Source organism: Brienomyrus brachyistius, chromosome 1, assembly GCF_023856365.1.
Source record: "Brienomyrus brachyistius isolate T26 chromosome 1, BBRACH_0.4, whole genome shotgun sequence".
NCBI classification, from domain to species: Eukaryota; Metazoa; Chordata; class Actinopteri; order Osteoglossiformes; family Mormyridae; genus Brienomyrus; species Brienomyrus brachyistius.
This window is the reverse complement of record NC_064533.1, coordinates 10,324,164-10,347,016: the sequence shown is the minus strand read 5'-3', so window position 1 is coordinate 10,347,016 and position 22,853 is coordinate 10,324,164. Positions and strand designations below refer to the sequence as shown.

At 45.9% G+C, this 22,853-nt stretch overlaps 4 protein-coding genes and 1 long non-coding RNA gene across 15 annotated transcripts in view; 2 read left to right on the top strand and 3 right to left on the bottom strand.

The window, feature by feature from the left end:
* Positions 1 to 855, top strand: part of col7a1l (collagen type VII alpha 1-like) — a 62,307-nt gene extending 61,452 nt beyond the window's left edge. For all 4 annotated transcript variants that reach the window (XM_049019169.1, XM_049019186.1, XM_049019179.1 and 1 more), the window contains one exon: positions 186 to 855. In XM_049019169.1, the coding sequence (XP_048875126.1) occupies positions 186 to 418 (233 nt within the window). In that variant the 3' untranslated portion in view covers positions 419 to 855. The remainder of the gene's footprint in view (positions 1 to 185) is intronic.
* A 1,367-nt stretch (positions 856 to 2,222) lies between these two features.
* On the top strand, positions 2,223 to 4,800 carry ucn3l (urocortin 3, like). Its single transcript, XM_049019329.1, has 2 exons — positions 2,223 to 2,592; positions 3,618 to 4,800. The coding sequence occupies exon 2, from the start codon at positions 3,623 to 3,625 to the stop codon at positions 4,067 to 4,069; it is 447 nt and encodes a 148-aa protein (XP_048875286.1). The 5' UTR covers positions 2,223 to 2,592; positions 3,618 to 3,622; the 3' UTR covers positions 4,070 to 4,800.
* A 250-nt stretch (positions 4,801 to 5,050) lies between these two features.
* Positions 5,051 to 10,537, bottom strand: LOC125745989 (uncharacterized). The gene is made up of 3 exons (XR_007398821.1): positions 10,278 to 10,537; positions 8,726 to 8,854; positions 5,051 to 6,160 (listed from the first exon to the last, which is right to left on the bottom strand). It is a non-coding gene; the product is annotated as an uncharacterized LOC125745989 (long non-coding RNA).
* A 1,041-nt stretch (positions 10,538 to 11,578) lies between these two features.
* mest (mesoderm specific transcript) lies at positions 11,579 to 18,850 on the bottom strand. Of its 3 annotated transcripts, none has more exons than XM_049019280.1 (13): positions 18,401 to 18,849; positions 18,237 to 18,312; positions 15,461 to 15,649; positions 15,032 to 15,111; positions 14,832 to 14,909; positions 14,593 to 14,729; positions 14,458 to 14,516; positions 14,252 to 14,292; positions 14,091 to 14,161; positions 13,624 to 13,725; positions 13,434 to 13,510; positions 13,075 to 13,138; positions 11,579 to 12,884 (listed from the first exon to the last, which is right to left on the bottom strand). In XM_049019280.1, the coding sequence occupies exons 3-13, from the start codon at positions 15,612 to 15,614 to the stop codon at positions 12,767 to 12,769; spliced, it is 981 nt and encodes a 326-aa protein (XP_048875237.1). In that variant the 5' UTR covers positions 15,615 to 15,649; positions 18,237 to 18,312; positions 18,401 to 18,849; the 3' UTR covers positions 11,579 to 12,766. The 3 variants fall into 3 exon arrangements, with proteins under 3 accessions (XP_048875237.1, XP_048875247.1, XP_048875257.1); XM_049019290.1 differs by having other exon boundaries at positions 18,615 to 18,849; XM_049019300.1 differs by lacking the exon at positions 18,237 to 18,312 and having other exon boundaries at positions 18,615 to 18,850.
* An 812-nt stretch (positions 18,851 to 19,662) lies between these two features.
* The window catches only part of atp2b1a (ATPase plasma membrane Ca2+ transporting 1a), a 38,902-nt gene continuing 35,711 nt past the window's right edge, over positions 19,663 to 22,853 (bottom strand). For 5 of the 6 annotated variants that reach the window (XM_049019209.1, XM_049019217.1, XM_049019199.1 and 2 more), the window contains one exon: positions 19,663 to 22,622. In XM_049019209.1, the coding sequence (XP_048875166.1) occupies positions 22,023 to 22,622 (600 nt within the window). In that variant the 3' untranslated portion in view covers positions 19,663 to 22,022. The remainder of the gene's footprint in view (positions 22,623 to 22,853) is intronic. The other variant, XM_049019241.1, reaches the window with a different exon arrangement.

The following is a 22,853-nucleotide window of genomic DNA, read 5'->3' as shown; positions in this document are numbered from 1 at the left end:
GATGCATGCGCACTACACGCTATACACAATAAACGGGCTACAGGGTGAGGGAAGCTGGTAAATCACTCACTTTCTTGTTTATCTTTTGGTCTCTTTGTTGTGTCCCGTTTGCCTGGATCCATCTCCAGCCTCTTTCTCTTTGCACCACATCTAACTCCTGTCCTGGTTCCATTCCTTTCACGCAGATCTGACCTCCGACCCCTGCCAGGCACCCATGTGTGAGGGGTCATGCACAGAGTACCGTCTGCTTTGGTATCATCATGCAGGCTCGGGGGAGTGCCGGCCATTTGTCTACGGGGGCTGTGGTGGGACCCGCAACCGATTCTCCACCAAGCTGGAGTGCGAGAAGCGGTGTGGTGGGGTAGAGATGACCACAGGGCAGGAACCAGCAGAAGAGAAGCTAGTCACGGAGAGATGATGACCCAGCAGCAGCTGTAGGCTTTTTGCTGGTTTTCATTGTCAGATAAGGGGGCTGAACCATATGGGACGTGATTAGCTTAAAAGTTGCAGCTTGTCAGTTCCCCTAGTGGCCAGTGTGAGAACTGTCAGACAGTGGTGTCACTCACAACTCATATCCTGTGAATGATGAGTGTCACCGATGCCATAAACAGTGTTAATTACCCCCTTATGTGAAGGTTCAACACAAACTGACCACTGAACAACACAAAGCATTCTGATTTACATAGAATAACAGGTTATATTTGTGTTATTTGCTATCACTAAACTGTTTTAAAGGTTATGAGTGTAAATAACCAAACTCACCATTTGAATGTTGTTTTTTAGCCAGAACTGTCTTGTTTGAAAAGATTTGTAAAACCAAGAAATAAAAAGTGATTTTGTACCTTTTAAAAATAATGTATTTTTAAAGATATTCCATCGTGGTGATTCTTTGACCTTATTGTGTAATACTACCGAAAATGAGAAATTATTTAAATGGTATAAATAGTAAAAAGCCCCTTTTCTGTGTTTACATCTGAAGTGAAGTGGCTGATTGAGGACCTGCTTATTTCGCTCCGACCATGAGAAGTGAAGTCATCGCCCCCCTCATCCCCCCCATCCTCACGCCTAATCAGCAGCCTGGTCAGAGTCTGTCGGCCCCCCAGACTTGTGTGGTGCAGAGAGTCACGTTTTTAATAATGAAATATCCACCTTTGTCCTCTTCATCTGTCCTCCCGTCTCTTTCGGAATCACACAAATTGGGCACAGTGAAACTTGGCTGCACTGTGATTTCCAGCTGGGGTACTATCCCTGCCCCATTGCAGTACATATGCCCGTGCAGCAGGGGGCAGCACGGAGGCACCGATACTGCAGATGAAGGAACAGAGGCTGTATCGTACATGTTGTGAGGGAAGAGCTCCATCATGGTGACTTTCTGTAGGACCATGTGATGGACCACACAATCAGAAGAGATGTTCTGTGATGGGACCTCTAGCTGAGCTGGAAAATGTTGACCCAGATATTTAGTCTCATGTCATAAAGTTGGGTAGCAGACACAGTCTAGGTTACTGAGCGCCATGGCATTAAGGGTTTCACAACAGCAGCATCTATCTATCCTGGGTCTCGAACCTGCAACGTTTCAGTCACAACCTCAATGAGTCTATACCGACCAAAATGTGAAGCTTTCGTAGTGCTTCAAATGAAATCATTGAGGTCGTCATACAGGTGTTATTAAATTTACGTAAGGAAATGACTCACCGCTTCTCGGTTATGTAACTGACAGATCTGTTTACACCAGTTCACTTATAATCAATACTGTTATTTTTGGTGATATGGCGAGCATTGGTCCTGGGATATTTTTTAATTAGGCTAGATTTAATTCCTGCAAGTGTCCCCGTTGCTTTCTTTTTTGTTTCGCGGAAAATAATAAAATAAAACTGGGAAAAAAACGAAAAGCACACCAACCTCTAATATAGCCACTCTCCTACTGCGGAATACTGACCAAGAGTCCCGAAAGTAAGATTCCCTCGCAAAAGAGACTTATAAGTTGTGAAATTGGAGTTTAAGCAATTAGTTATTAAATGTGTTGATTATCCTAGTATTATTATAGAAATTCATAAATTCTACTGAATCTGAAAAAATGTTTAAAGACATATTCTGAAGCTATGAGTAAAATGACACAACGCGGTTACACCGGCATGGAGATGCGCGCATGGAGCTGCTTTGCGCACATATGCACGGCGGGGTTAACCACACCAAGTACGTTTCTGCGGACACACGTGGGAGCTGCCTGCGGTGCTTCGTCTCGGGGTCTCCCGCCGCTCAGCTACGCGGAGGGGGAGGCAAGACATCGGCAGCGGCTTTGCGATGCTGCGCGATTCTGGATGCGATCCGATGGTTTTAAAAGCGTGTCAGGCGCGTGACGCCGGTGCACGTCGCGTTTCATTGAGTCACCGAACTGCATCGTGTGGAATTACGATTCATTCGCGTAATCGGAGAGGTTATATAGTACGGGGGTGAAGACGGACAAACAAACTATAGAGTAAGTTCTTCAAACAAAAGGTATAAAGCAAACTTTTATATTCTTTTTCTCCTTTTATCTTTACTCTGGGCTGCATCACAAGTGGCATCATCTACGTAAACTCCAACAACCGGGTAAGATTTGTTTCTGATCAGCATATATTATGATGTCATTTATAGAACTTTTTGACATTCTTTAACGGTCTGGAATGTATTTAATTTAAAATGTGTATTTATTCTTTTTCTTATGTACAGCCTACAGTACCTTAGTGTATCAGGAATTGAAATTTTGCTTTAGCCGATAAAAAAAGATATTCTTAATTTTTAAAGCTAAATTACACGTCTAAATTACACCCACAATTACTTGGGTTTGCATGCTTCTGTAAATGTATTTACTAAGATCGTTTAATAAATACTTTAAAAAGTTTGCATCAGAGGGCATTGTGTAGCTCCGCATTTCTGGTTAAAGCTTAATTCCGACCGCACTGGTTACATTACCGGCACTTTATAACAGGACGTTTTCACACGTGTGACACGCTCTTACATACGGGTCTGTAATATTTGTAACATATTTGATAAATATGGATCATCCGTCGCATGGGGACATTTCCGTGCGAGGCTCCCAGGACGCTCTGCTTCTCTTGCCCTTGCCGGGTTCACACGGCCCCGTCCTGTCCGGGTACCGGCGCGGCTGTGGCTCCGGAGCTGGGGCGGCTCTGATGATGGAGCAGATGGCCCAAATCCACTCACCTAGGGCGTCATCTGCGCTCCATGCATTTTATTTCCGCCGTGTCGCACGAGTAGTACGCAAAGGCTATTAAACCATAAAGGTTCACGGTTAATACCCGCATTTTCAGATAAACATGAGTCGTGCGGAAAACGGAGAAATGATCAAAACCAAGCCACACCAGCATTAGGCGCGGAGTTACCAGGACAGTTTGGGTTTCCTGGGTATATTCGGATAATCAGATTGTTTACTTTGAGGTTTACATTTATTTTCCATAATTTCACAAATGGTATGCAAACTTTATTATTTATTAGTCCAATCAAAGGAAATTGTTTTGTGGCATTGCGCGCTGTAAGCCATCTAAATCGCAATGTCGTCTTTCCATCCATCCATCCATCCATCCATCCATCCATCCATCCATCCATCCATGCAGATATCATGCTGCTGCACCTGAAAGCGCTGGTGATGCTCGCCGTCCTGTGTGCCCCCACCTACGGCCTCTGCTTCAGGCTCTACGACAGCGACTCCAGCCTCCTGTGCGACAACGACGTCCTTTCGGGGACTAAAAAGGGCGACCTGTCCCGGGACTCGCTGCCGGACGCTCGGGGCTTTCTCTACCTGCCCGGGTACTGGCCGCCTTCTGCCGAGAGTCGGGAGAAAAGGACGTTTCCTGCTTCTAGCTACAGGTACCTGAGCCAGACGCAGCTGAGGGGTAAGATGTACCAGAACAGCGCCAAGAGCGACCGACAAGCCAAGTTCACTCTCTCCCTGGACGTGCCGACCAACATCATGAACATCCTTTTCAACATCGCCAAAGCCAAGAGCCTCCGCGCCAAGGCGGCAGACAACGCGCGTCTCATGGCACAAATCGGGAAAAGAAAGTGAAGTCCCAGCCCCACCGGCGGTGTGTATCTATCCGTTTTGTTATGCTGAGTCCATGTGCTCAGAACATATCCTCAATACGTGTTAAGTGTCTATTTTCCGGACATAATATGAGTCTGGTGATAAAAAAAGAAAGAAACCCGCAGGACTACTGAAGCATAAGGATTACTGTACCTGCTATATGTGCAAATAATGAATGCGTTGCCATTTATAATGTATAAATACGTACCACTTCAAATCAGCAGATACCCCGTGTCCTGTGGATTTTATTTACAGCTTTAACAATCTGATTTATACCGGTCTGTTTTCCCTCTGGATGTAAACAGCACGTTATTTTAATGGTCAAGGAGGCTTAGAAGCTTAAATCCAATAAACCCCTTAAATTTCACAGTGCTTACGCCAATGACGATCGGTTGACTTAATGTTTGTGAAGATGCTTAATTGCTGAAAAGACATCTGAACATTAAAAATGCCACACTGTTTAATGCTGTCTAAAATGCATTTATTCACTTTGTGATCATGATACTGTTGATGACGCATTACGTGTGTATATTAACTCAGTTTTAAAACTTTGTAAAAATCGATTTTGGTGGCTGTTTAATAAACTATAAACGCACAGCAGACAAATAAATCCATATACTTGCTTATGTATCATATATGGCACTAGATAATGTTCTGCCTTCAGATTCTGACATTTATTTTTGTACTGAAAGGGACTGTGTTTCTCTAATAAATTTAAGCATAGATACTATTTTGTATTTTTTTCTGGGCACTGTAAATGCGTCACTGGAATATCAAAGATCTGTAAATTTGCACAGGACAAATAGTGGTTTGCATGTGCAGTTCATATGAACGGATTTCCCACTATGCAGATAGACGATATTCTGGGCTTCACACGATGTACCGTCAGTGGATCGCAGGAAAGGTAAAGGAGATCCGCTACTTTACCTTCTAAAAGCTGACTCTTCGTCCACAGCCATATCTTCATTCTGTATGGCTCACATACACATACAGATTACCCTGTTTCTCTCGTAAGGCCCTCTGGCTGAACACTTAAGACACCAAGCATAAAATCGCGCGTTTATTTGCACAGTAGCATGTTTATCTCGTAAAAATACATCAGGTTGAAAATTTACATTAACCACTCTTAGCTTTTAGCAGATGTACTTAAGCATAGTTTGAATGGGGGTAAATCAGTAATCAAACGGAATACTTTAAACTACATTAGTTATTTGATGAAAGATTTAGTTCAGCGTTGAAACAGCGGCAGATATTTTGTTTGGTTCAGCCGTGTTGACAAACATTCACCTAATGTGGGACAGTGACCCTAACCTTGATTTTCAGACACTTTTTGACGCACTGGACAGTCACGGATAGAGGTTTTGGGCCCCATGAAAGTACATAATGTCAGCCCCCCCCCCCCAGCCAGTCCAATTATGTTCCGAATGGCCCTTGGAATCGTCCTAAGCGCCCTCCCTAGTCACAAGCGGAATGAGAATCTTGACAAGTTTGCGACTCAAAATAACGATTAATAATCTTATCTGGCACAACAGAACTGTCAAATTAGTTTTGCAGCGGTCATACACTGTAAACTCCATGTGTACACAAACAATCCCAAGCTGAGCTTCATTATAATCATCTATTTTGTGAGAATTATTTCAAAAAGGTGATTTTAAAAAACAGCACAGCGTTTCACTACACCAGAGCTGTAAATTTTGGTTACAATAATTGTATGGATTACAAGAAACGGGAGTAAAAAAGAAATAACACACTGCTTGTTTTTAAAAGTATGTTTTTGTTATGTTAAAAATACATAATATTTCTTTGTCCTACAGTTTAACAGTGGTTCTTTGAAAGCCGGTGCGGCGCCGCTTCGTACCGCACGTCGTGTAGCCTGCGGGCGGCGCTGATTCCCACGTGCGGTTCTGCGCTCAAGCGTCAGCCTGGTGTAGCGCTGCGGCGGGTGCCTCTTCATCGTCATCATCATCGTCATCATCATCACAGGAAACGAGGTCGATACGCTGAACGCCGCGTATGTTTGATAACGTTATTACGGACCGGCACTATGCTGGATCCTGTCTATATGCACATGCGCTGTATGAAAACACAAACGTATCAATTGTCTCAGAACTAGAGAAAAAACCGAGAAACAGAGACTAATCGCGCTCATTTTAAAGGACCGCAAAGTCCTTGGTTTTCAAAATCTTCAAGTTCGACAACAACAAATTTATTTTTGTATATCACAACATTACATTGTCTCAAAGCACTTTACAGCATCCCCACCCAAAGCCCCCAGTGCGTAAGCCATAGGCGACAGTGGCAAGGAAAAACTCCCTAGAAGGAAGAAACCTTCGGAGGCACCAGACTCAAAGGGGGAGCCCAACCTCCTGGGGCCGGCAGGGAGAGTAAAATAGGATAGATAGTTAAGTGCCAAGTCACATTGTCCAAATCATAGGATTATATAGGGAAATAAAATGTGCAATTAGTCAAAGCAGGGGAGACTATAGGCAGTGCTAACAGCTAGGTGAGTGCAATATGAAGTGCAATGTGCAAGCTCCGGCAGATATGGCTATGGCAGCATAAGTAGGAGGGAGAGGCAAGTGGGAACGCAGGCATGGGGAGTCCCTGAAATGTCAGCACTCCAATTCCACAAGGGATTGTGAAGCTAGAGTGACAGCACTGACAGTCCAGTTTATCTAAAGCCAATGACATTCATCCCCACCCAGCTCTACATCTCACACTGTAGGCCTAACTGGGGGTGAGGAATTAGCTAGAGCTAGAACTAGAGTCCCTAGACCAACGTTTCTCAAACTTATTTGTCCTGGGGACCAGTCATGTCAGGCTTTGGGGCTGCAGGGCCCTGAATAAAGGACCGCCCCCACCCCGCAGATGCGTGCGTGCGTGCGTGCGTGCGTGCGTGCGTGGGTGGGTAGGTAGGTAGGTAGGTAGGTAGGTAGGTAGGTAGGTAGATAGTATTACTATTATTATTATTATTATTATTGTTATTATTATAATACCTGACCTGATCTGACTGAATTTTGATTGGTGCAGAAGCGAGGCTCGGCGGACCGGCAGGAACCTTCCCACGGACTGGCAGGAACCCTCTCATGGACCGGCATCAGTCTGCGGTCCATAGTTCGAGAAACGCTGGGCTAGACTGAATAAGTATGTTTTTAGTCTAGACTTGAATATAGAGAGTGAGCCTGAGAGCCGCACATCCGGTGGAGACCATTCCACAGCTGAGGAGCTCTATAGGAGAAAGCTCTGCAGCCTGCCGTAGCTATTTCTACTGTAGGTACTAACAGACATCCTGCGCCTTGAGAACGAAGCAAGCGTGGAGGGTTGTAAGAGGTCAGCAGGTCACTAAGGTATTCTGGTGTAAGGCCATTCAGTGCTTTATAGGTTAACAGCAGTATTTTATAGTGAGTCTGAGACTTAACTGGAAAGAAAACTGGAAAGTTCACCGCCAGCTTCGTAACCTAATTGTCCGCTTCAGAAAATCAACCATGTGGGAATTCTGTCCACGCGAGGGAATTTTCACATATAACGAAGATGAAAAAATATAGGCCTATAATATATTAATTAACTAATATCATTATAAAATAAACCTTTCACACTGTGCGAAAGAAAAATGAAAAATGAATGTGCTGAAAACATAATAGACCAATAAGTACGTGATTACAGGGCTGAAGGACATCTACCGGTTGTTGCTGTTCCTCACTGTTTTACAAGTTAAAGAACAGCTTGTAGTAAATCCTACTGCTTATGTTATGTATAAAAGTTAATGCGATCTTGCCAGCTCACACACAGTTGATTTACAGTGTCTGATTTCAGCAGGAAATCATCAACCCAGTGCTACAGTGGAAATCACTGAACTGGTATTTATCATTGTGCTTTCTGTACATTTGATCATTCAGGATTAATTCACTCCCTGTCTGCCCGCCCCATATCATTTAGACATGTTTTTGTATTATTATTATTATTATTATTATTATATGGATGGATGGAATGTTGAGCAATCTCTCCTGTTTGTCATGCAGTGACACAGTTTGGCCAGCAGAGGGCACATAAATGCAGCGTTTCTTTATTATCTAACTACAGATGTTGTACGGTGGGACTGGATTTTGCCCTGTTGCATGTTCACTGTGGCGAGTCTTTGTAACAAGCGTCATTTTAAATCCCATGAATGAATTGGGAATCCTACAACGTCTGTGCAAACGCCGTACAGTTCCATCCAATCAAACGTGTTGCATCGTGTGTCGTAAATAAATTCGTCACCTTCTCAGCTAGTTATAATTCGCTATTTAACTTACAAATTAGTTAGCTAGCCATTTTAGTGTAATTATAGCAAAGCAAACATTTTTGATTGCCTGCTTTAAAAATAAACGAATAGAGGAAAACAGAAGAAAATTACAGACCTACAAATCATTTGATGGTGATCACCAGGTGCTCTCCACCTCACACACACACACGCACGCACCCACGCACAGTAATGTATATTTAACATTACTGTTGTTAATTTCTTTGCATTTCTGGTTATGCCACTTGAACACAAATTTGTTCTAATTTATAAATATTTTTTTCTGATTTCTTTCACCATGACCAATGCATGTTCTCTTAATCAAACACACACAATGTGAACCTGCCCTGGCCACTTACAGCTTGACGTCTTACAGCCATGACACCATGCTCCCCAAGCTTCTCCTGATCTGAGTCGCTGGGGTCTCCCAGGGCATAGGACAAGGACACAGCCTGGGTCCGATGCCAGTTCATCACAGGGCACAGACACTGCGGGGAGAAGATGCACATCCACACAGGCAGGGTGGAGCTTATCATCAATCATGTCACCAAGTCAGGTTATCTCCATACTAATTACGCTTAATTAATTAATGAAAAATGCTGAGGCTGGGCCTGGTCACATGACCAGAAGTAATCTGAGGTAGTAAATGTAAATTGCTTTGCTAACCATCTAGATCTCTAATAAATGTAAAATAAATTAGAGTTCAAAGTTAAATTACTGATGTGTCTCTAAGACAGAAACCTATTATGTATGCAAGCGAAACGTCCAGCAGAATTAATTTGCCTAAGAAGTAAGTGTTTATCAGCCGAGTGCTGAAGAGTGGTTGTTGTGCTTGCATGCCTGATCTTCATGTTGTGTGAGACCATGAGGAGGTCTCCCATCCTCATTCGCCAGCTGAGCCATTGCTGTCTGCACCCCCCCCCCCCAAACTCTGGAAATATCTTCCTCAGTCTCTCCATGACTGTTCTTTACTTTCTGACTTAATACTTTCCTGTTTAATGAACATTACTCTCTACTGCTTGATATTTTTTTCCCTTTTTTTTGTAAAGCGACATTGGGTTTGTGAAAGGCGATACATACATGTAACATGATTATAGCATTATTATGTTCTTAAAACTGTCTGTATGAAAACTGCCTACTGAACATGAAAATCTCCTGGTGAAGACAGAGCAGGCAGTCGAGGCCAGAGAAGACCTCATGATAGCTACAATGTGGTACATGCCTGTCTCTCTGCCTGCCTGTCTCTATCTGCCTGTCTCTCTGCCTGCCTGTCTCTATCTGCCTGTCTCTCTGCCTGCCTGTCTCTATCTGCCTGTCTCTCTGCCTGCCTGTCTCTCTATCTGCCTGTCTCTCTGCCTGCCTGTCTCTATCTGCCTGTCTCTCTGCCTGCCTGTCTCTATCTGCCTGTCTCTCTGCCTGCCTGTCTCTCTCTGCCTGTCTCTGCTTTTCTCTCTGTCTGTCTCTATCTCAGTCTGCCCACCTGTCTCTGTCTGTCTCTTTGTCTGTCTGCTTACCTGTCTGTCTGTCTGTCTGTCTGCCTGTCTATCTCTTTGTTTCTGTCTGCTTGTCTGCTTCTCTCTTTGTCTCTCTGTTTGTCTGTCTGTCTGCCTCTCTGCCCGCCTGTCTCTGTCTGTCTGTCTGTCTGTATCTTTGTTTACCTGACAGTCTCTCTGTCTGTCTCTCCATCTGTCTGCCTATCTCTCTATCTCTTTCTGTTTTCTGCTGCTGCTCTTGTGGATCTGTCTGCTTTTCCATCTGTAAGTTCCTCAAATGTGGGGCATCTTCACTGCACAGAAGATGTGCAGGATGTGACCCGATACTGTGCTGTGGATTAACCATTTCATTATGCACAGAAAACATCAGTGGTTTTTATTTGTATTGCGTTGTGTGTATTGTGGATTTCCCTCATACCTTCTCTGTAACCTATGAATGTTCCTCTCTTTTAGTCTTCTTCCTCCTGAGAAAAGAGAGTAGAATTTCTTATGCATCACTTGGAATGGTTGGTGCTAAAAAGCCACAAAACAGAAAGACATTTAAAAAGCAAATTAAAATGTGCTGCATAATAAGTAGAATGTGCCCTACATTACAATAAAATAAGAATAAAAATATGTCAACTGAGTTTATGAACAGGCATTATTGCACATGATAGGTAGCATTGCATGGGACACAGTCACATGACAGATATTTTTCTACCTGACAGTTGGGGCTCTATGGGGTGGGGGGGGGGTGTCAAAGTGAAGGGGGCAGTGTTTCAGAGAGTTCAGCTCAGTGATAGCATAGGAGTAGAATCTGAAGGTCTCCCATCCAGTGCTCTGTTTAACTCCTCTCTGCTTCCCCTGCCCTCTGTCTTCACCTTTCAGGCACACAGACCTGCCCTCTGTCCTCACTTTTCGGGCACACAGACCTGCCCTCTGTCCTCACCTTTCAGGCACACAGACCTGCCCTCTGTCCTCACCTTTCAGGCACACAGACCTGCCCTCTGTCCTCACCTTTCAGGCACACAGGCCTGCCTTCTGTTCTCACCTTTCGGGCACACAGGTCTTCCCTCTGTCCTCACCTTTCAGACACACAGGCCTGCTCTGTCTTCACCTTTCAGGCACACAGGCCTGCCCTCTGTCCTCACATTTTGGGCACGTGGGCCTGCCCTCACCTTTTGGGCACACAGCACTGCCCTCTGCCCTCACCCTTCAGACACACAGGCTTGCCCTCTGTCCTCACCTTTCAGGTACACAGGCCTGCCCTCTGTCCTCACATTTTGGGCACGTGGGCCTGCCCTCACTTTTCAGGCACACAGGCCTGTCCTCTGTCCTCACATCTTGGACACGTGGGCCTGCCCTCACCTTTTGGGCACACAGGCCTGCCCTCTGTTGTTTTCTTTCTCTCTTCTAGAGTTATTTATGCCTAGTGGAGATGCTGACTGCATTTGGACATTGCTGTAATGATACTTTGGCGATGTTTGGAGCAAGTGTAAATGCAAAACCTGAAAGAGGTGCATGGGTCCACCATCCCGTGGGCCCACTACCTGCAGAGGGAACTATTGGGGTCTGGTGCATTGTGACTTGGGGCAGCAGCTGAAAGCAGGGGCGTTGGCAAACCAATACATGGCCCCATCCTGGGTTATTCCCTGCCTTGTGCCCATAGCTTCTGGAATGGTGATCCCAAACCCCTGCATAGGACAAGTGGGTATGCATAAACAAACACAAAAGTCAAAGTATGTTGAAGTAGAGCTATTGCATTTTATTTATTCTTACCATGTGTGTTTGTGCCTACACAACATCCCATAGTAAAAGTCAGATTTAAGTTGGGCTATGGCTGATATATCCAGGCATGGATCGGACTCTACTACAACGTGTAATTTTCTTCATAGATAGCAGAGCCCATGATTTTTTCTATTAGCCTGTAAAGTACTTTGGAATTAGAATTACGGCTCTCCAGAGCTACTGATCACCAGCGTCCCAGAGCGGCCCTGTGGCCAGTCAGTTTGGTTCAGACCTGCTTTTTACTTGTTCTCAATGTGCTCCATTCTTCCATTACTCCATCCCACTTAACCACTACAGGGCAGCAGTGAACTTGAAGTCTATCCCAGATAAACAGAGCTTGTGTGCATGCACATCTTTACCTTCACCTTGCCTTGACTGTTGGGTATTCTTACTCATTTCATCCACATGGGGGCAGTGTAACCATGACAAAGATCTGTCTTATCTTCTCCATGTTCTTGCAGTAGGAGACTTAAAATACAAGACACATACTACTCCATTGTGTGTGGCTCAGTGGGCTAGGAACCTGAAGCTATATCCAGGTGGCCATAGGTTTGAATCCCGTGGTTGGCAGCGTAATCACATCACTAGTGTGTTCTTCTGCTCCAGGTTTGCTCTCTGACCTTAATATCAAGTTACTTTGGTAACTTAAAAAAGGGAAGACACATTTGGAAAACTAGTTTAATTGCCATAAAATATTTCCCAAATTTCTTGATGCTAAGGGCAACTTACAAGTTCATAGCAAGATGGTACTCAAGCCCCAGTTACAAAATGCCGAGCTTTAGAACAACCGCAGTCTCTCTGGATCATACATTCATATTGGTAGCGTCATCTAACCAAACATTAGCCAGTTATCCCCTCTCCTGCAGTCACGCACACATTGCAACTCGTATGGAAGACTGAGGAAAAAAACTTTGTTGACAACTGTCAACATGATGACTAGAGGTTCACCCTGATCATGTGACTGAAACCGGCATGTCAGTGTGAGTTGAGCCTCCCCCCCCCCCCGCCCCCCGCCCCCCGCGCTGAATCGTTTGCATAGAGCAGTTTGCTGGTTCAGTTTTGGCACAGCCCGAGCCATCTAGGGTCACTCGGCACACATGGATGCAAACAAGCCGGATGTCTGGATCGGATGGAAGATCTTCAGAAGGAGTTGAAGAAGCTGAGATAGGCATTGAGGAATCCGGTGGGGTCCTCCAGCTGGGGGTAGTGGCTTATGTGCTCGTCCAGAATGGACACTGTAGACCTTTGTACCTGGCTCCTGGGGGGGAGCAAAGTACAGCTCATTGCAGTCACTCGGAGGCTCGGTCGATGCTCTGATGTGGAGCAGACGAGCTCCGGGATTCACGTGGTGAAACAAAGATAAACTAGCAAGGCCGTCGAGCTCAAGGTCATGGAATTACAACAGTGGCCAGCTCAGAAGCAACAGCCAATGGAAAGAGGCCACTCACCGGTACAGGCTGATGAACTGAGGGTGAGGGTTCACTGGGTCTAGAGGTCCATAGACCATGTGAACTGAAAGACAGAAGGCAGGTCATATGATGAGTTTTGCCCAATAGGACGGTACCTAAGCTGATCTCCCCAAATTGCTGGTACTGTGAGAATGAGCTCAGGCCATGCTGCTGCTTAGGATTACAAGTGGAAGAGGTAGGGATAGAAGCTACTTTAAGAATTGATTCTCAGGAACCCCCCTCCCCACAAATGTTTTCCAAAGACTCAGGGTGCCGCAACCAGTGTTGACCACTAGATGGAGCCCAGAACCAGAGGAGCAGCACAATGGTGATGCTGGTCACATGGTGGCCATACTGACGTGGAACCAGGGTGGAAGTGAGAGCTCCGACCCAGCGCTGCCGGTGCTTAAGCCTCTGGTTGATGTACTGGAGGATGCTGGAAAAGAAGGTGGGCCCAGGCATCATGAGTGATGCTACTCAGCCTCTATGGAAACCTTAATGAGCAGAAGACCACAGTGATATAAAAGATGTCAGTAGAAGGCACCATACCTATCCATGACCAGGTTCCCATCGTTGAAGCGGATCCCGGTCCACATGTCCCAGACCTCGGCCTCTGTGGGCTGGGTGTAGGGCCCAAACACTTCGCTGATGCTGCCAAGCGCTCAAAGGAGAACGTTTGTAAACAAACCAAGCAGGACAGGCATATACACACAGAATTGTGCATGCAGGAAGATACGCCATCAACTTCCTGTAGCACAAGCGACGAACACTGCATGCACTGCTACCTGACACTGCAGTCTTACAGCTCTACTCACAGCACCCCCTGCAGGTCTTCACATACAAAGGCAAGCTAAATGGATCACCTTTGGTACTAAAAGTTTATCTGAGATACAGGTGTAAGAGCCCGACTGTTAAATAATAACTAATTTCACAACAATGTTATCCATGCCCAATTGCATTTTGACCCATCACTTCCACTCAGACACCCCCGTCCTTCACTTCTGTGAGGCCCTCACCTTCGGGAGAACAACATGAAGTTGGTGAGTCTCGTTAGTAGTGGGGACAGGAAGCCCGAATCCTTCAGCACCTACCGAGCACCAATGAGAGAAGAGGTGAAGTCACCCACCAGCGTCATCTCTTACAGGGACACTAAAATGCTGTGTAGACATCAGCCGACCTTCTGGATCAATCTTGGATAATGAGTCTCTGGAAAAATTCCTATTAATGGAAAAAATAAAACAATTGATTAAATGTGCACACCTACTGTAATTTAAAAAGCACCATTACTATTCATTGCAAGTCCTCATTTAAAGGGTAAAACCCTGGCAACCTTATGCCACTTGCATGCTGGGTAGGAGAGGAATAAACCATGGTGTGACTTACCTCCATTGGATAGACAGAGGCTGTTTATCGTCAGATGCCCGGTTTTGTTGCGGTCACTCCTGGCAGGATGTGCAGAGAGATGCAGAGATATTGAGAGTGCAGCGAGTTCCCCCACCAGCCCATTGTCTGACTAACCTATAGAGCAGCTCAAGAGCCACGGTGTCACCATAGTCATGTGACAGGAGGTTCAGTCTCTGATTGGCCAGCCCTAGGTGAGACAACAAGGCTTCCACGATGTTGGCCTGCTCGAAGATGGAGTACCGGTGGGGCCGCTGCAAGACGTCATAGAACCCGGGCCGTTAGAGGGGGAAACTGGGTCAAAAGTGAAATTACACTGCATACTTGGACACCCCCACCACCCACCCCCTACTTACCGGCTTGTCACTGAAGCCAAAGCCCAAAAAATCAAGTGTGATGATCCGATTGAATCGCTGGCTCAGGGGTTCCCAGATCTGTGTGGACGAACGGAATGATGGTTGGGCAAGAATCACACGCACACGGCACCCACCAACTCGCAGTCACAGTCTATATGTGTAGTGATTGGCCATCGCCGCTCACGTGACCTCCACCTTACCTTGTACCAGTCGTAGCTGGAGGTGGGGAAGCCATGTAAAAGGAGAACCATATCGGAGCTTCCCACGGCACCGAAGGATTCTGTGGGAGGCAGGGGGAGAGCACTGCTGAAAGGTCACTCCTGTGCCCCCAAATCATACAGTTTGGGACGATCACGCAGCTACAGCTAGCAGATCAGGTGCTCAGCACCACATCAGAAACACTCATGTACACACTGCAGACTTACACTTCAGCCACTCATGCTGCAGGGTATCTTATTTAAGGAAGTCAAGCTACATGCTAATCAGACGTAGGAACCTAACAGCTTCCAGCCTGGAACAAGGTCATTAACCTCAGCAGATATCCAGCTGTATGACTGGGTGCCGTCACTAAATTCCTAGGCAGACCTCCCCTTTGATGAACCGCACTGTCCCAGCCAGACCCCACGCACCTCGGTAAAAGATGCTGTGTCCCTTGAAGGTGAAGAAAGAGCCAGCAGCATGCCAGTTCTGCAGGGTGGGGGAGAGCTGCGGTGGAGGGATGTGCAGGTAGACGGCGATGAGGGGGATGCACAGGAGGCCGACTTGGACCCACCACTCCCTCATCCTGCCTGGGGGGATGGGGGACCACTCACCCGGAGCTGGGTGAACATGGGACACACCATAAACTGGGGGACCCCACGCTCACACGCACCATAAACCAGGGGGTATAACGAGGAAACGCCACGCTCACACGGCATAAACCAGGGGGTATAACGAGGAAACCCCACACTCACATGGCATAAACCAGGGGGGGTATAACAAGGAAACCCCACACTCACACGGCATAAACCAGGGGGTAGAATGAGGAAACCCCACACTCACACGGCATAAACCAGGGGGTATAACGAGGAAACCCCACTCTCACACGGCATAAACCAGGGCGTATAACGAGGAAACCCCACACTCACATGGCATAAACCAGGGGGTATAACGAGGAAACCCCACTCTCACATGGCATAAACCAGGGGGTATAACGAGGAAACCCCACTCTCACATGGCATAAACCAGGGGGTATAACGAGGAAACCCCACTCTCACATGGCATAAACCAGGGGGTATAACGAGGAAACCCCACACTCACATGGCATAAACCAGGGGGTATAACGAGGAAACCCCACTCTCACATGGCATAAACCAGGGGGTATAACGAGGAAACCCCACACTCACATGGCATAAACCAGGGGGGGTATAACAAGGAAACCCCACACTCACACGGCATAAACCAGGGGGTAGAATGAGGAAACCCCACACTCACATGGCATAAACCAGGGGGTATAACGAGGAAACCCCACTCTCACATGGCATAAACCAGGGCGTATAACAAGGAAACCCCACACTCACATGGCATAAACCAGGGGGTATAACGAGGAAACCCCACTCTCACATGGCATAAACCAGGGGGTATAATGAGGAAACCCCACTCTCACATGGCATAAACCAGGGGGTATAATGAGGAAACCCCACTCTCACATGGCATAAACCAGGGGGTATAACAAGGAAACCCCACTCTCACATGGCATAAACCAGGGGGTATAACAAGGAAACCCCACTCTCACATGGCATAAACCAGGGGGTATAACGAGGAAACCCCACACTCACACAGCATAAACCAGGGGGTATAACGAGGAAACCCTCCACACTCACATGGCATAAACCAGGGGGTATAACGAGGAAACCCCACACTCACACGGCATAAACCAGGGGGTAGAATGAGGAAACCCCACACTCACACGGCATAAACCAGGGCGTATAACGAGGAAACCCCACACTCACATGGCATAAACCAGGGCGTATAACGAGGAAACCCCACACTCACATGGCATAAACCAGGGGGTATAACGAGGAAACCCCACTCTCACATGGCATAAACCAGGGGGTATAACGAGGAAACCCCACTCTCACATGGCATAAACCAGGGGGTATAACGAGGAAACCCCACTCTCACATGGCATAAACCAGGGGGTATAACGAGGAAACCCCACTCTCACATGGCATAAACCAGGGGGTATAACGAGGAAACCCCACACTCACATGGCATAAACCAGGGGGTATAACGAGGAAACCCCACTCTCACATGGCATAAACCAGGGGGTATAACGAGGAAACCCCACTCTCACATGGCATAAACCAGGGGGTATAACGAGGAAACCCCACACTCACACGGCATAAACCAGGGGGTATAACGAGGAAACCCCACACTCACACGGCATAAACCAGGGGGTATAACGAGGAAACCCTCCACACTCACATGGCATAAACCAGGGGGTATAACGAGGAAACCCCACACTCACACGGCATAAACCAGGGGGTATAACGAGGAAACCCCACACTCACACGGCATAAACCAGGGGGTATAACGAGGAAACCCTCCACACTCACATGGCATAAACCAGGGGGTATAACGAGGAAACCCCACACTCACATGGCATAAACCAGGGGGTATAACGAGGAAACCCCACACTCACACGGCATAAACCAGGGCGTATAACAAGGAAACCCCAGGCTCACACGGCATAAACCAGGGGGTATAACGAGGAAACCCCACACTCATATGGCATAAACCAGGGGGTATAACCACAAAGCACCACAAATACACCATAAACTGCATAACCAAGCTCTTCAGGTTCTTTAATTAGTCCCTTAGCGAGTAAGGTGAATTGGTTTAATGAAGAGCACAGAAATAGCTGAAACAGCCCAGGGCTCCCCTGTCTGCCTGTCCATTCCACAAAGTGTCATTTGAATCTCACCCGAGTCCTCTGCAAAGGACCATTCCAAGAGTCCCACAGACATTCGGGGGGTGGGGGGTGAATGCTTAAATCTGGCAAAGATTTTTGGGTGAGATTATCATGTCTTAATCAGAGCTGGTAACTTGGCCCCCCATCAAGTTAAACCAGATGGTCATTAGTGCATCATGGGACAGTGTCACACCACACTAATCACCAAATCACTACTACACACTGAAACTACTACACCCTAATTGCAGTTTCGACCGTACAGGCACTGCATATTTCGGACAAACAAACTAAGGAAATGGTTGGCAAGAAACAAACTCCACATTCTTTCATTTTCCAGTCTACCTCCAGTACACCTGTTACTTTGCTTACACTCCAGGAAGATTTATTTATTAATCGCGCACGCTTTACCACAGCCCTTGCACGGTGCATTGGCATCGATCTGCAGGACGTACCTGTGCAAGCGCTATATAATCGGCCCGGGTGAGAGGCAGCTCCCAGCGTCTGGGCAACTGCAAATCACACAGCTGCCTATTAGAAATAATAAAAGAAATCAGATTTAACGTCATGCAAAACAGATCTGCAAATCAAAACATAAGCTCGGTGAATCTCCTCTAACCTGAATGAGGTTAGTTAGTGGTGTGGAAATCGGTCCCAGTCCTTTTTGTAACTTTCAAAAGCCGAATGACGATAACCTCGGGTAAATTAGCCAATAACGGCACCGAGGACGGTAACGTCGACAAGGGATAAAGCGCGGAGCTGCTAGTCGCAGGGATCCGGACTGGGGCTGACCAGCTAGCTCGTTAGCCCGCGGACTCTCCAAATCAACACACCTGAGATGCGGACAGCGTCCGCTGCCCTGTCTTGCCTCAGCCTTTCCCCCGGGCTCGACGCGCTGCCCTCCCCCACAATACTGCCCGATCGAAGTTAATCCATCCCGGCCGACCGCGGGATGGTCGTTGGAGGAGGTGGCTATACTCGTGCTCGTTTCCAGGCTCACGCAGCTCGGCAGGGGGCAGGACCACGGGGTCGCGCCGCACGTTGTCATGGACGCGGCCTTGGAATCCGGGGAGACGCTGGAAACGCGCCCTCTAGCGACCGGCTGATAAAACAACAACCTGAATGACAGAGGCGAAAAGACGTCGTGCTGATTTCCGTTGATCACATCGTAATCGATGTGGTCACTGGCATCGGTGGTGAAATGCCCAGAAACACCAAATGACCAATATCTGAGTCAATGCACCGCATGCCTTAGCAGTGTTAAAATAAGTGCAGTGACCGCCTGCATTTACCAATACTTTGGAGCACGGTGTGGCTCTTGTCCCCGATTTGAAAGTAGTGGTTCGAATAAGGGATAAGTCATTTGGATTCTGACTTACATAGGGGATGCAGAGTTTCGTAAACTAGCAAAAAGAAACACAGAAATTTATCCTGAGGAAAAAATGTAACTCATACGGCAAAGGCCTTTGTGAAAAGCAGCAAAATTATGCAAAATCAACATAGTACTGTAAATCCTGGAAATGCCTAGCACGCACTGATTAAAGGTCATGTATTAACAAGGAGATGCTCTTCAGACTCATTCGAGGGAGAATGGCATTGTTTCTGGGATGGATAATGTGTTTTTCCACAAGTACGTTAGTGGGACCAAAGGACATGCTGAAATATAACATTTTGATAATCATTAATAACAAATACAATGCAAGAAATATACTTTGAAAGCGGCATTTGGCTACATTAGATTTCTTCCACAGCCTTCTCCTTTCTCTTTGTCTCCATTATTTTGTATTCTCATTCACAGAAACATGAGAGTTAAGAGTTTGCATCCATCTGGGGCCAGAGATGGACACTGAGCAGTGAAGAATAAATGCAAAATCCTACCAGTAGGCTAAATATTCATTTTTTATTTTTAAAAACCATACACATTACTCGACAAGTTTCAAATGTAAATCGAATCACAATAACCATTTACATTGCTCAAGATAAAGACATGAAGTACTTTATTTCCAAATGTTAAGATAAAAAAAAAAAAAAAAACAATCCATAAAACAGATGGATAACATTCATTCCCATTACAGGAAGAAGCTACAGAATAAAGGTATGGATTCTATCTCGGATTTTTAATCTTTTTTGCAATCTCAAGCTGCTTTTTTATTTGCAAAATAAAGAAAACTAAATTTTAACTCAAAGTGACAGAGTTATCTGAAGGACATTACTCCAAGCCCCCCCCTTCACTCGGACCCACGGTCAGCAGTTCAAGCGATGAGGCAGGAGGTAGCGATCGCACCTGAAACTGGCTCCCAGAACAGATGGAAAACCACATGGTCAACGACTCATTCCACAACATAAAATTGCTAACGTTTCGATGGCAGGCTCAAGCAGAAGTCTGCCGCAGTTTCACATCACCTGTTACCCTGAGAAAATGGGATTCCTGGCAGAAGCACCCAGTCCTTAACCCAACTGCACTGACCTCGTGATGCAAGATGGTGTCCAGAGCCCCCAAAAAGCTGGCTTTGTAGGCTTTAACATTTGCAGTTTCATTAGAAAACAAAATACAAAGGTACTTTTTACATGGATATCTGTATCAAAGTTTCCCCAGGGTAGGTGTTACGAAATAAAATACCCTGTGCGGTGATGCCAGTGTAGATCAACCCCACCTCCACCTCTGAAAAATGTGCCAATCCTGTTTCCAGTATATCAGGGTCCAAAAAAATTTAAACAAACCCAGCAGCATTTAGTTACCGATGGGAGTCTTATTGACTAGGATGAGGACAAAATGCAAACAGTTTTTTTTTTTTTTTTGTTTTTTTTTTTTGGGTATTTGAAAATTAACAACCCAGAACTTAAGCATGAAGCTTTGCTAAAAGGAAAATTTAGAAATTTAAATAAATAAAAACCAAAAATAATCCACTCGCTTTTTGACCAAGACGATATTGTTATACTACCTAAAGACATCAAAATCTGAGGTTAAAATGCATTCTCTTTTGGATTTTAATTTATCATGATCAATTCGATGCTTGTCTATGCCTGAGTAAACAAAAAAAAAAGTCAATATTGTACATTGGCAGGGACTGAAGCGTTGCTGAGTGGGAGAGACCGTTTCGCCAGGAAATCAAAGCCTCTCCATTCTGCAGACAGAACACCTCAAAGGGATTGCTTCGACTCTCAGCAAGACGGTCAGCTGACACCAGCAGTCCGCCAGCGTGTTAACCCTTTGAAGTGAGGACTGTAGCAGTAGACTTCCTGTATTTACATCACTGCATACAACAGTCCTGGGTTTAAAGGAATTATCCCTTAATCGCTCCACCTGGTGTATACATTATAAATAAGAACTTAACTAGTTTCTCGTGACCACGAGAAACAAGACTCAAACAATTAAGCAAATAATTAGTAAATATTTATAGAAATGTAAATGGAGGTCTTTGTCCAATTCTGTCTTTGCTCACTTTCAAACAGACCGCAAACATCTTTGCTCACTGCTAGACAAGCCTTAGTGTCACCTACTCGAATACCAGGACCTATATCTACAATTATTTAACAAATAAACTTTGCAGGCAAAAATAGTTCCGTTTCAATAGAAACACCCTTTTTTTCCTGAAAGAAACAGCAGTATCTGAAAATCATTCTTTTTGTCCCCCTTCTTATATTTGCTCCATAATCCAAGAAGCATTTTCACCTACAAATGGAAGAAAGAATATCTACAAACCTTGTAAACAGACCTGCTTTTTCTGAAAACATAAATAATTCCAAATATTAACAACTGATAAAGCGGAAACGAAAGCATGTTAATGAATAAGGGTAAGAGGAAAAATATACACAAAACCCTGCCAGAGAAGCTTAAGATTCAGCTGTGTCTATTTAATGTATCTTATTTTTAGCTATGATGATACCCCCCCCCATTAAATAATCATAATAAAAAAACAGGTCACTTTCAATCCAAGTATATCAATATCCCCCCTTTTTGTCAGAACACACTGATCAAAGGGTGAGGGGTGAAACAAGTGTCATAACTGGGTGATTTTAAGGAGGGGTTAAAAATACAATACATGAAAACAAAACCCTACATTCGGATGAATGTTTGCTCTTGTTTAAGTCCTGTACAATCTCGGCTCACAGAAAATATTCCAATGTAATCAAAACCTCCACAGCGCTCCCTGCTGGTATCTTCAGATTTGTTTCGCTACACCGATTTAAAAGAACAGCGAAGAAAGCTGGTAGCAGGCAAGGCAGCCTGTGGTGCTGACTCAGAGGGACGTCTCCAGGCTGTGCAGGGGGCTCCCTGGGGCTGTCGTAGGGACACATTTGATGTCCAGGAAGAGGTGGATGCCACTGGTGTCCACAGCGTTATTGTTCTTGTTAGGTGAGGAAGGAGAAGGGGGCACGGAGTTGTGCGGGGATGAATTGTGAGGGGCTGAGTCGTGCAGGGATGACTTGTGAGCAGCCGAGTCACGCAGGGCTGAATCATGAGGGGATGCATCATGCAGGGCTGAGTTTTGTGGGGCTGAGTGGTGCGGGGACGAATTCTGAGCAGCTGAATCATGCGGGGTTGAGTCATGAGGGGTTTGATCGCGGGGGGCTGAGTCATGCGGGGATGAGTTGTGCAGGATCGAATCGTGCGGCGGTGATGAGTTGTGCGGAGGCGAGTTGCGTGGCAATGAGGAGTTGCGCTTTGTGGGGGCGTCATCCTCGGCGTCAGTGTCATCAATCAGGGGAATGTGAGGCTCCGAGTCCTCAATCCGGAACTCCGGGTGGGTCATGAAGTTGTGGATGGAGCTCCGGGATTCCGGCTTCTCTAGCCCCTCATACGGTGACAGGGAGCTGCGGAAGGCATTCACCACCCGGATCTACAGGAAGCACCGCGGCAACAGCACATAGTCAGTGCACACGGCATCAGCACGTCAACAACAGTGCAGTTTGCATTTTAAATAGAGGTTAAACCGATGGACAAACAGGCTTGTTTTGGTTAGTCAATTCCATTAAGTTTAGATACCAAAACCACATCAGGGCTGGTGAATTTTCAGAAACGTGCAGTATACAGAGAGCAAAAAAGTAAACAAAATGATGGAATACGCTGA